At 56.0% G+C, this 12,649-nt stretch overlaps 1 protein-coding gene across 8 annotated transcripts in view; it reads right to left on the reverse strand.

Moving 5' to 3' along the window:
• Positions 1 to 5,680, reverse strand: part of LOC134509688 (E3 ubiquitin-protein ligase rnf213-alpha-like) — a 43,583-nt gene extending 37,903 nt beyond the window's left edge. For all 8 annotated transcript variants that reach the window (XM_063322269.1, XM_063322270.1, XM_063322268.1 and 5 more), the window contains exons 1-11: positions 5,543 to 5,680; positions 4,433 to 4,679; positions 4,257 to 4,330; positions 3,432 to 3,575; positions 3,132 to 3,195; positions 2,653 to 2,692; positions 2,357 to 2,425; positions 2,100 to 2,273; positions 1,488 to 1,708; positions 598 to 878; positions 103 to 308 (exon numbers count right to left, since the gene is read on the reverse strand). In XM_063322269.1, coding sequence (XP_063178339.1) covers positions 103 to 308; positions 598 to 878; positions 1,488 to 1,708; positions 2,100 to 2,273; positions 2,357 to 2,425; positions 2,653 to 2,692; positions 3,132 to 3,195; positions 3,432 to 3,575; positions 4,257 to 4,330; positions 4,433 to 4,664 — 1,505 coding nt within the window. In that variant the 5' untranslated portion in view covers positions 4,665 to 4,679; positions 5,543 to 5,680. The remainder of the gene's footprint in view (positions 1 to 102; positions 309 to 597; positions 879 to 1,487; positions 1,709 to 2,099; positions 2,274 to 2,356; positions 2,426 to 2,652; positions 2,693 to 3,131; positions 3,196 to 3,431; positions 3,576 to 4,256; positions 4,331 to 4,432; positions 4,680 to 5,542) is intronic.
• Positions 5,681 to 12,649: the final 6,969 nt, after the last annotated feature.

Consider the following 12,649-nt stretch of genomic DNA (forward strand, 5'->3'; position numbering starts at 1 on the left):
GGCACATGGCACCCAAAGTGATATGTGGGGACAACTGAGCTGAGCCTTGGACCTCCAAAGGCGCCATTGCTCTGAGCAAGCAGGTTGACAAATAGAAATTACCTTTTTCCTCTTAGTTTTTTGTATTTTTTTTCAAAGAACTTGATGTCCTCAAGGTGCTTCTCAACCTTGGCGATGGACTTCTGGCTGAGGGAAATGTTGTAGCGAATCGAGATGTGAAAGGCAAACAGGAGCTTCAGAAGTTTCCGTTTCTCAGTCTTCAGGCGCTCAATGATGTCTTTTATGAAGGCTCTGATATTGTCTCCCACCTGGACAACAAGAACAAGGAGAAGGTCTTTCACCGGCCTGGACAAGAGGTGTATTTTCTCCAAGAACAGCCTGGTCCAGGGAGGTGGAAGATGCTGCTGCCATGGGGCACCTTGTGGGGCACCTCCCTAGGGAGAACTTATTTATTCCTGGTTCCACACTTCCATCCAGGAAGGTCCTAGGTTCTAAATACACTGGGCATGGGAACGCTCTCAGCTTCACCCCAAGAAGCCATCGCCCAAAATGAGGGACATCATTTTGCCAGCTCAAGAGGTTTTGGTGGATGCTTACCGCTTCCACATCCGAAGTACAGGGTATCTGAAAGTATTCTCCTTTCTCGGCATCCCCAACAGAGATGTTGGTGCTCTCCTTGTACCTGTCCAGTTTTCTCTCTATATCGTCCACGGAATTCCAGGAGGTGGCGGAACCAAAGAAATTGCATTCCAGGTACTCCATCTGCATCTTGCACCTGGGCACCTTCTTCCCGGAAAATGGGTGGGACAAGGTTTTCCAGGTGTTGCTGCTGCTGTTGGGGAAACTGCATTCAACCTGTTCAAAGAAGGTCCACGTTCCTACGGCGGGGGGAAAAAGGAAGAGTTTGGGAACGAAAGTCAGTGACACAGCAGAAGGTTGTTCCACCATTCAGCAAGACCTGGACAAGCTAGAGAGGTGGGAAGAGAAGAACCTCATGAAATTCAAAAAAGGGTCCTACACCTGGGGAGGAATAACCCCATGCACTGTTACAGGTTGGGGGTTGACCTGCTGGAAAGCAGCTCTGCAGAGAAGGACCTGGGAGTCCTGGGGGACAACAAGTTGACCATGAGGCAGAAATGTGCCCTTGCGGCCAAGAAGACCAATGGTTTGCTGGGATGCATCAAAAAGAGCATGGCCAGCAGGTTGAGGGAGGTCATCCTCCCCCTCTACTCTGCCCTGGTGAGGCCACATCCTGAGTAGCGTGTCCAGTTCTGGGCCATCCAGTTCAAGAAGGACAGGGAACTACTGTAGAGAGTCCAGCAGAGAACTACAAAGATGATCAAGGGACTAGCACAGCTCTTATGAGGAAAGGCTGAGAGACCTGGGTCTGCTTAGCCTGGAGAAGAGAAGACTGAGAGGGGACCTCATCAATGATGGCCATCACTATTGCGTCTGGTCATGACTTCGGGGTAAATAAGAACGCTTACCGTCCGCTTTGATCTCCGTTTTGGGTACATTCACCACACGATAGAATTGAGTGTTTCTGTACTTGAAGGTCTCCGGGATGTCGGAGTTCTCCAGAGAAATGTGCTCTAATTCACACTCTCTCTCTTGGCTGTAGGTGTTAATGAGGGCGTATTTATAAAAGATGAGGCCTTGTTGCAGGCGAGAAAGGGGGATCCTGGCGCTGCCCACGATCACTTTCTCTCTGGAAGAGGAAGAGAAGGAGCTTGTTGGCTTGGGGTTGACCTTGATGGCCAACGGTCAAGTTTTGATGGTCAGTGGTCAAGCCAACATTCAAGTTTTGGCCCATCCAACAAGACATTGTTGGTCTTTGAAAGGTCAGAGAGAAACCCACAGCCTGGTTCATCAGCCAGCGGACTAATTAAATCAACCAGCCCAGGTCAGATTCTCGCACGGGGCTGAAAGTTCCTGGCCCCAACAAAAATGGCACCTCCATCTCCATTTGGGAGTTCACCTCCACCCTCTGTAGGAACCTGCAAGCAAGGTCCTTCAGCCCAGAGCTGGATCTCCTGCAGGAGAACCATGGTGGAAGCACCTCCTCATTGGAAATTCAACCATTTTTTTTTTTTTTTCACCTTTTCTCCATGTTGGCGAATTCTTCGCAGTGGCCGGGCTGTTTGTAGAAGACAACGCAGATCTTGGATCGTTCATCGAGTTTGGAATGTTCTGCCAGCACAGCAACAAACTCCAGGGTCATCATGTCTTGTGGGGGGTGATGTCCACCAAAGAGATAAGGGTTGGGCTCGCAGCTGTTGGAAAAGAGGTGGTGGGTCTCCACCGCGTCCTCCCACCACCATCCCCCTTCCCCGTCTTCACCTGCCCCACCACTCACGTCCACTTCAGCTGGCTCCTGGTTGGCATTCTTGGAGGTTGCGCGTCCCCTGCGTCGTCACCTCCTGCCCTGTTGAAGAACGCTTGGTTACTCTGAGGTCTTCCTCTGCAGGAAGAGGATGTGGAAAGACACCGTGGGTGTCCCCCTACACTGACCAACAGGTGGGATTTGAGGGGAAAAGGGACCTAATGATGCCCAAGCTGTATCTCCTCCTTCCCCTGGGGAGCTGCTGGACCTCTAGCAGTCCAGATCCAACCTCAAAACCTTCAGTGATGACATCCCTCTCTGCAACAAACCTGCTGGAAGGTCCTGGGCCTTCTCTGATCTCCTGGATATCTGCAAGTGAGGAGAAAGCATCGATTAACACCTCCAAAGAAGGTGGCAAGCCAAGGAAAGGTAGAAACTGGGGTGTGCCAGGGAGAGTGGGGCTCCTCGCAGCTTGGGCATGGTCTTCTTGGAAGAAGAACTCCAAGCCACTCTAGGAGTGAGGTCTTCACCGTCCTCCTAATCTCCACCAGCACTCGGGCACAGCCCTGTAGAGGACAGGGATGGGCAGAGAGGCTGGCAGGGTGAGGGTGGCTCATTACATCTTCTTCCCCATCCTCTTCCCTCAACAGCTCCCAAGAGAAGCCCAGGAGGCTTTTGGGTGCGGTGTCACCAAGAGCTTCCACCTCCCAACCAGCTCTTATCACCCAGGGCCGCTCCTGACACAACTCGGCACCTAGTTTGTCCTCAAGAGAACAGGACGTAACTAAGGAAACACCCTCAGTGGTACCTGGGCGGTTGAGGTTCCCCTGCGTTGTCATCTCCGCTCTCCTGACGTGACCTGGGACCTTCCCCTGGAGAAAAGAAAAATGGGAAGAGTTGAAGGAACAACAAAAAAAATGAAGTTCAAAAGCTGAGAGCTCAAAAGACTGGGGAGACAAAGAGCCGGGCAGGGGCTTCTTCTGCCTGTAGCACTTGTAGAACATTGAGCTCCAAAATCCAGGCCAATGATGCTGTCCTGGCATGGACAACTCAACCCTTGTCCTCCAAGAACTTTGGCCATGAGCTTCAAAAGCCACCGTGGACTCACTGGACTCCGGAGTTGCTCTCGCATTCCCAATGCTCCCTTTGGATGGACACCGGCATTCTGGTAGTTCTCCATCTCCACCGAGGTGTGGTGGTGATCTGGGATCTGCTGGAGCTCAATCTCATCTCCTGATGGGACTGCGGGGGCCTGGGAAGGAGAAGAACGGAGTCCCTGCTCATCACAAGAGCTTTGGGAGGAACATTGGAGCCACCTCAGAGCACACCGTGGCCGTGGCTGGGGCTACGACTCCTTCAAGCCCAGAACCTGGCCAATGTGTGACCGCTTTGGCAAGGCCAAGCCCTCAGAGATGCCTGACCAACCCAAAGATTCCCCAGCAGGTCCCAAAACTCACATTCATATACATGCTTGGCTTAATAACCCCAACTTTTGGCTGAAATTGGGCCCTCTTTTTTAAAATTGACCTCCCCATTGGAGGACCAGGTGGAGGACTCCAACTTGGCCAACGATCTGCTCCACCTCCCCTCGTTCTCTACAACAAGAATGTAAAAATATGAGGAATCTGGGGGGGATTTAGGTTGTTTGTTTTTTTTAACTGAGGACCTGGTGCAGTGATTTCTGCCACGTCATTTTGTTTTCTTGAATTTCTCTCACTTTTCACTTCATTTTTTTCTCTCGACCTACAAGTTGCATTCCCTTTCATTTTTGCATAACAATGAATCCAGACAAAACCCGGAGTGGGAAGCGAAGCCAGTCGGCAGCCAGGCCGGAAACAAGAAGTTGCTCAGACCCCAAAATTGGACATTTTTGCTCCCAAAAATTAAAAAAAAACCCCAAATTACGAGTTCTGGAGGAGCTGGCCACGCCCACCTCATGTCTGCTGAGGGCTTCAGGGGCCTGATCCTGCCCGGAAGCTTCATCTCCTGCCAGCAGATCTGCTGGCTCTACAAAAGAATGAAGAAGAATGTGAGAGTGGATTTTCCTCAATTTTCCCAGATTTACACAGACTTACACAGATTTTCCCGGATTCCCATGAGGATCCCTACCTGGTTCGTCGCAGAGAAACCCCCAGGTGTCATCGTTGAGGTGGGATGCGTGGTGGCCCGTCACATCCTCCGGGGTGGCACCTGCATCCTGGTGTCCCGCCATGGGAATGGCGGGGGGGACCCGGGGTGACATCACAGGTGGGACAACGTCACCGTCGTCCCCTGCCTGGGGTCCCCCCTCGTCCCCCCGGGGGGAGGCGAAGTCAACACCAGGTTCCTGGGAAGGGTCCATGGTGGCAGGTGGGACCTGGGGGGGGGATGGGGGGGATGATGTAGGCAGCTTTTGGGCTCAGAAACAGGGATTTAGGGAGGTTTTGGGCTGAGAAACAGCAATTTAGGGACCTTTTGGGCCAAGAACCAGCGATTTAGGGAGCTTCAGGGCTCAGAAATGTCAATGTAGTGATCGTTTTGGGCTCAGAGAGAGTGATTTATGGAGCTTTTGGGCTGAGAAACACTGATTTAGGAACATTTTCGGCTCAGAAAAAATGATGTAGGGGTATTTGGGGCTCAGAAACAGCAAGTTGGGGAGCTTTGGAGCTCAGAAACAGTGACTCAAGGAGCTCTTGGGCTAAGAAACAGCCATTTAGAGAGCTTTTGGGCTCAGGAACACAGATTTGAGGCTCAGAAGCACCAATTTAGGGAGCTTTTGGGCTCAGAAACAGCAGTTTAGGGAGCTTTGGGCTCCAAAGCAGCGATTTAGGGAGCTTTCGGAGCTGAGAAACACCAATTTAGGGAGCTTTGGGGCTCAGAAAGAGCAGCTGTGGAGGTTTTGGGCTGAGAAACACCAATTTACAAAGCTTTTGGGCTAAGAGAAAGCAATTTAGGGAACTTTTGGGCTGAGAAACAGCTATGTAGGGAGCTTTGGAGCTCCAAAACAGCGATTTAGGGAGCTTTTGGGCTGAGAAACAGGGATTTAGGGAGCTTTGGGGCTGAGAAAGAGCAATTTGAGGAGCTTTTGGGCTCAGAAGCATTGATTTAAGGAGGTTTTGGGCTGAGAAGCAGCGATTCAGGGCCCTTTTGGGCTAAGAAAGCCGGATTTGGAGAGCAGCAGCAGCAGCAGCAGCGGGGTGGGGGGGGGGGGGGCAGTGAGAGCCAGAAGGTGCCACTTACCGGGCAGGAGGTGGCCGGCCCAGGGGCTACTTCACTCTGATCTTCCTCGCTGAGGTTTTCCTCACGGTGGGCTTCCTCGCTCTGCGCTCGCCCAGCCCCCACCCCCCGGCACCACTTCCTTTCTTATTTTTGTCATTATTTCTCGGAAAGGAAATGAAAAGTGAAAGCAGAAGGGCCGCAAGCGGGGTGGGAGTGGCCGAGAGGAGGTGGTAGCATGGACATAGCCCCGGTGAGGAGGGGAAGCGGCTGGCTGGCCTCCTGGCAGGGTTTGGTGGCCCACCCACCATCCGGTGGTGGTCATGGGGGTCAGTGGTGGCCATCGGGAAGTCAGTGGAGCCCCCAGCGAGGTGGTTGTGGCCATGGGGGGTCGGTGTAGCTGCTGGACAGGCAGTGGTGGCCATGGAGAGGTCAGCGGTGGCCACTGGGGGGTTGGTGGTGGCCATGGAGGGGGCAACAGTGGCCATGGGGTAGTTGGTGGTGGCTACGGGATGGTTGGTGGTGGCCATGGAGAGGTCACTGGTGGCCGTGGGGGAGTAAGTAGTGTCCACAGGGAAGTCAGTGGTGGCCACGGGGCAGTCGGTGGTGTCCATGGGTGGGTCGGTGGTGGCCATGGAGGGTCCGTGGAGCCGCCAGCAAGGCAGTAGTGTCCATGAAGGGGGCAGTGGTGGCCACGGGGAAGGCAGTGCTGGCCATGAGGGAGTTGGTGGTGGCCATGGAGAGGGCAACGGTGGCCATGGAGGGGGCAACAGTGGCCATGGGGGAGTTGGTGGTGGCTACAGGGCGGTTGGTGGTGGCCATGGAAGGGGCACTGGTGGCCATGGAAGGGGTGGCGTGGTGGTCATGGGGAGGTCAGTGGTGGCCATGGGGGGGTTGGTGGTGGCCACGGGGGGGTTGGTGGTGGCCACGGGGGAGTTGGTGGTGGCCACGGGGTGGTATGTGGTAGCCATGTGCAAGTCGGTGGAGCCCCTGGAGAGGCAGTGGTGGCTACGGGGGGGCCAGTGGTAGCCACAGAGGGGATGGTGGAGCCCCTCCACCAATAGCCCTGCCCCTCATGGCCACACCCCTTTAATGCATGGCCACGACCCCTTCCCTCACAGCCACGCCCCTTCCCCACTGCACCCGATCGAGAGGAACTGGTCGCACTGGTGAAGAACTAGGAGCACAGGGACCATTCTGGGGGCATTGGGGGAGTGAGGGAGTCGTACTGGGAGCACTGGGAGAGCACTGGGAGCACTGGGGGGAGTAAGGAAATCTTACTGGGAGCACTGGGACCGCATTGGGAGCACTGGGGCGAACCAGAGAGTCATATTGGGAGCACTGGGACCGCAATGGGAGCGCTGGGGGCAACCACTGAGTCATACTGAGAGCAGTGGAACCATACTGGGAGCACTGTGGGGAACCAGAGAGTCATACTAGGGGCACTGAGACCGCACTGGGAGCACTGGGGGGAGTCAGGGAGTCATACGGGGAGCACTAGGACCATACAAGGAGCACTGGGGGGAAACAGAGAGTCATACTAGGGGCACTGGGACCATACTGGGAGCACTGGGGGGAGTCAGGGAGTCATACTGGGAGCACTGGGATTATGCTGGGAACACTGGGGGAGTAAAGAAGTCATACTGGGAGCACTGGGACCACACTGGGAGCACTGGGGGGAGTCAGGGAGTCATACTGGGAGCACTGGGACCGGAATTGGAGCACTGGGGGGCAGTAAGTGAGTCATACTGAGAGCACTGGGAGCACTGGGGGGAGTGAGGGAGTCATACTGGGAGCACTGGGAGCACTGGGGGGAGTGAGGGAGTCATACTGGGAGCACTGGGACAGCACTGGGAGGACTCAGGGAGTCATACTGGGAGAATTGGGACAGCACTGGGAGCACTGGGGGGAGTCAGGGAGTCGTACTGGGAGCACTGGGGGGAACCAGAGAGTAATACTGTGAGCACTGGGACCGCACTGGGAGCACTGGGGGTAGACAGGGAATCATACTGGGAGAACTGGGACCGCACTGGGAGCCCTGCGGGGAGTCAGGGAGTCGTACTGGGAGCACTGGGACCACACTGGGAGCCCTGTGGGGAGTCAGGGAGTCATACTGGGAGCACTGGGACCGCACTGGGAGGACTCAGGGAGTCATACTGGGAGTACTGGGATCATACTGGGAGCACTGGGACCGCACTGGGAGCACTGGTGGGAGTCAGGGGGTCATACTGGGAGCACTGGGACGGCACTGGGAGCACTGGAGGTGGTCAGGGAGTCGTACTGGGAGCACCGAGACCGCACTGCGAGCACTGGGGGGAGACAGGGAGTCATACTGGGAGCACTGGGACCGCACTGGGATCGCTCTATGCTGGTCCATACTGGGATCACTGGCCCGTACTGGGATCACTGGTCCGCACAGGGCCGTACTCCATCTCCCATCATCCCCTGCGCCGGAAGTGGGCGCGGTTTCCGGCCGCGGTGGGCGTTGCCCTGTGACGCGCGGCAGCATGGCGGAGCTGGGGTCGCCGCGGGAGGTCGCGCAGGTCGGTTGGCCCGGGGACACCCTGGGGACACCCTGGGGGGGGGACGGGACACCGCTGAGACTCTCCCGGGACCCCCCGGCCCCCACCCGCCCGTGGGCGGCCCCCGCTACCGGGTCGCGCTCATCGCTCGGTCCCCCCCCGCCATGTCCGCGTGATCCCGCACCCGCTTCCGGGTCCCGCCACGGTTCTGGGTGTCCCCCCCATCCGAGGGTGCCCCCCCACTTTCTGGCTGCGCCCCCCCGAATATCTGGGTGCCTCCCCCCCATCTCTGTGTGCCCCCCCGAGTCTCTGGGTACCCCCTCCCCATCTCTGGCGTCCCCCTCCAGTTTCTGGGTGCCCCCCCATGGGTGACAGCCCCCCCAGTCTCTGGGCGACTCCTCCCATGGGTGCCCCCCCAGTCTCTGGGTGCCCTCCCCAACCCATGGGTACTGTCCCCCCGCAATGTCCGGGTGCCCCCCCTTGCCCAGGTGTCCTCTCTCATCTGGGTTTCACCACCACCACCCTCCCGCCGGGTGCCGCCACCCCTGAGTGCAGCCCCCCCACGCCCCCCCAGGAGGAGCTGCCGCCCCACGCCCTGCCCCGTCTCTGTCCTTCCTGGTGCCCGAACCCGAGGACCTGGAGGACCGTGACACCCGCCACAAGGTGGGTGCGGGCACAGGGGGGTGCAGGCAGGAGAGGGTCCAGGCAGGTGGGCGGCGGGCAGGAGGGGGTGCAGGCAGATGGTGGGGGCAGGTAGGACCTCCCCCCGACCTCCAGCTGTGGCAGGAGAATCATAGAATCATAGAATTGTTGAGGTTGGAAGGGACCTTTAAGATCATCGAGTCCAACCTTTAGCCTACCCTGACAAGAGCCACTTCTAAACCATGTCCCTCAGTGCCCCATCTACCCTTTTTTTAAACACCTCCAGAGATGGTGAATCCACCACCTCCCTGGGCAGCCTATTCCAATGTTTAATAACCCTTTCAGTGAAAAAATGTTTCCTAATATCTAATCTAAACCTCCCCTGACGTAACTTGAACCCGTTTCCCCTCGTCCTATCACTTCTCACCAGGGAGAAGAGGTCAGCCCCCATCTCTCTACAACCTCCTTTCAGGGAGTTGTAGAGGGTGATGAGGTCTCCCCTCAGCCTCCTCTTCTCCAGGCTAAACAACCCCAGCTCCCTTAGTCGTTCCTCATAAGGTTTGTCCTCCAGACCTCTCACCAGCTTTGTAGCCCTTCTCTGGACACGCTCCAACACCTCACTGTCCCTCTTGTAGCGAGGGGCCCAAAACTGAAGGCAGTACTCGAGGTGGGGCCTCACCAGTGCCGAGTACAGGGGGATGATCACTTCCCTAGTCCGGCTCACCACACTATTCCTGATACAGGCTAGGATGCTGTTGGCCTTCTTGGCCACCTGGGCACACTGCTGGCTCATATTCAGCCGGCTGTCAACCAACACTCCCAAGTCCTTTTCTGTCGAGCTGCTTTGAAGCCACTCTGCCCCAATCCTGTAGCGCTGCATGGGGTTGTTGTGACCCAAGTGCAGGACCCGGCACTTGGCCTTGTTGAACCTCATACCATTGGTCTCAGCCCATCGGTCCAGCCTGTCCAGATCCCTCTGCAGAGCCAACCTACCCTCAAGCAGATCAACGTGCCCGCCCAGTTTAGTGTCATCTGCGAACTTACTGAGGGTGCATTCGATCCCCTCATCCAGATCATTGATAAAGATATTAAAGAGAACCGGCCCCAGCACCGAGCCCTGGGGGACACCACTTGTGACTGGACACCAACTGGATTTACCTCCGTTTACCACCACTCTCTGGGCACGGCCGTCCACCCAGTTTTTTACCCAGCGAAGAGTACACCTGTCCAGGCCATGAGCAGCCAGTTTCTCCAGGAGAATGCTGTGGGAAACGGTGTCAAAAGCTTTGCAAACATCCAGGTAGACAACATCCACAGCTTTTCCCTCATCCACTAAGTGGGTCACCTTATCATAGAAGGATATTAGGTTTGATAGGCATGACCTGCCCTTCACAAACCCATGCTGACTGGGCCTGATCACCCTGTTCTCCTGCATGTGCCGTGCAATGGCACTGAGGAGGATCTGTTCCATGACCTTCCCAGGCACCTTCCCAAAGCTGCAGCAGGAGCTGGAGTTCCTGAAGGTGCAGGAGGAGCACGTCAAGGAGGAGCAGAAGAACCTGCAGAAGGAGCTCCTGTCCCTCCTGCTGCCACCCCTGTGTGCGCAGGGGTTACGGTGATCGTGACCTCGCACCCTCCTGCTGCTGCTGCTGCGTGCTCAGGAGTCCCGCTGTCACACGTGTGTGTGCTGTGTCCGGGCTTCTGCTGACGATGGTTCTTCCAAAAACCCCATATTGGGGTGGGGGCCAAATACTATTTTAATGGCATCATCTACTCAGGCACCCGTGACACCCCCCATGTTCCTGCTCCTGCCCTACCAGGTACGCGGGCAGCAGTGACTTCACCAGCTCCTACACAACCCATGGGCCTCTTCCTGGCCTGTCAGCTCAGCGGTCACAGGTGACCTTGCAAACACCTACACAAGATGGGGGCTTAGTCCTGCCCTACCAGCTTCTCAGGCACCTGGGACCTCAAAACACCCAGCACAAGACATGTTTCTCCTGGGCTCCTCAGGCACCAGTGACATGGCAGAGACATCCACAAGCCAGGTGACAGCTCCTGGCCTGTCGTCTGCGCAGGCACCAGTGACCTCCAGGCACCTACACAATCCCTAGGCCTGTTCCTGGCCCACTGGCTACTCAGGCATGAGTGACCTCATAAGCACAGATGCAGGGCGTGGGCATGCTCCTGGCCTGTCAGGTGTCCAGACATGAAGGGTCTCACCAAACCTACACGATCCGTGGGTCAGCTCATGGCCTGTCAGCTGAGCGGGACCTCACAGGAGCGTATCTGCCCGTTTGCCATGTACTTGCCGGTGAGGGATTCAGGCTGCAGTGACCTCACAGGCACCTACACGAGCTGTGCACCTGGGCCTGCCTTATCAGCTACTCAGCCAAGAGTGACATCCCAAGGACAAGCCCGAGCCATGTGTATCCTATCAGCTACACCAGCACCAGTGACCTCACCAGCCCCTACAGGAGCCCTGGCCTTGCTCCTGCTCTATCAGCTACTCAGGCACCAGAGACCTGACCCCCACATCTCCCCCTGCTTGCTGTCTGCTCACCTCTGAGATACGACTCCTCACAAGCTCCTGCACAGACCAGAAGCCTCCTCTTGGCCTGTTGGCTACTCAGGCAGCAGCTCCTCACAAGCACATACCAACCTATTTGCTGCGTGCTCGTCTTTTGGGGGGACCCAAGCCAGTACTGACCCCCCTCTCCGTCACTTGCTCACCCCTCCTAGAAGGGGGCCGTAGCCCCTGGGCATGTTCCAGCGTGTCCGTGCCCCACCACCTTTCGGGCACCCCTCCGCCCTCTTGAATTCCCCCCAGCCCACCCTGTCAGGGCTTGTTCTGCAGCCTGGTAAAGTGGGGGACCCCCACCCGGCCTTTTCCTTCTGCTTCCGTTCACATTTAAACTCTAATTCTTCACTACACTAAATCTTATTGAAGAAGGGTTCATTCAATTCAAAACTATAGCTCCATTTCAAATTTACAGTTATGCAAACTTTAGAAACAAAGATTATTAATTTAATTTCTATATGTTTATTAATGTTTACCCATGTAGAAATCTATACACATATACATAAGTACATATATAAAAATAATGGGTGCATTATTAAAAAAAAAAATTCATTAGTAGAATTATACACTTCCTTTCATAGATATATACAATATATGATTATATTGTCTATAAATATTCTATTTTTATATCCAAACGAGGCAGGCGGCCCATCCCAGGGGCTGCCTGAGAACACGCGGGTGTGACGGTGTCAGGAAATGGCCGTTAGCCAATCACGGAGCTGTGTGATCTTTAACCAAATGGCAGCTCCCTGCCAGGGAATGGCGGCATCTCAGCATAAAATGGCGGACAAACCACAATGGCGGCCCCCGTGCCTGTAGGGGAAGGGCCTTCCGGGTCCGATGCACTTCCGGGTCTACCCAGCCGGGGTGGCCGGTGCTGGCAGCCAATCAGAAGAGAGCAGAGGCCCGGTAGAGGAGAGGGGGCGGGACTTCCACCGGAAGCTGGTGGGCGGGGCAGCTGTCAGGCCACGTGGCCATCAAGAAGAAGGTGCAGGGCCCCAAACCTGAGGGCAAAGGCTCAGGGAGGCAGCGATGGGAACCAAAGGTGGTCAGTCACGCTGAGGGATGGAGGCGTGTGAGAGGGGGAGTGTTTATTCCGGCAAGGTCATCTGAGCGGGGACCTTGTTCATGGGGAAACGGGGAGAAAAAAGGGGAAAGCAGAAGCAGAGTGCACTGAGCCACAAACTTGAGAAAAGAACCATGGAGTCGATGGCAAGAAAGAGCTTTTGCCAGTCCCAGGAATTGGTGGGCCATCAAGAAAGTCCAGGTGGCACCTCCAGGAAGATCAAGTGGCCGTTTGAAATGAGAACGTTGTGAGTCAGAGGGAGCCTGGTCTGGGAGGGATGCGGGAATGAATAGAGCTGTGCAAAGCCCTGAGGGACATGC

This window comes from Chroicocephalus ridibundus, unplaced genomic scaffold (assembly GCF_963924245.1).
Source record: "Chroicocephalus ridibundus unplaced genomic scaffold, bChrRid1.1 SCAFFOLD_26, whole genome shotgun sequence".
Taxonomy (NCBI): Eukaryota; Metazoa; Chordata; class Aves; order Charadriiformes; family Laridae; genus Chroicocephalus; species Chroicocephalus ridibundus.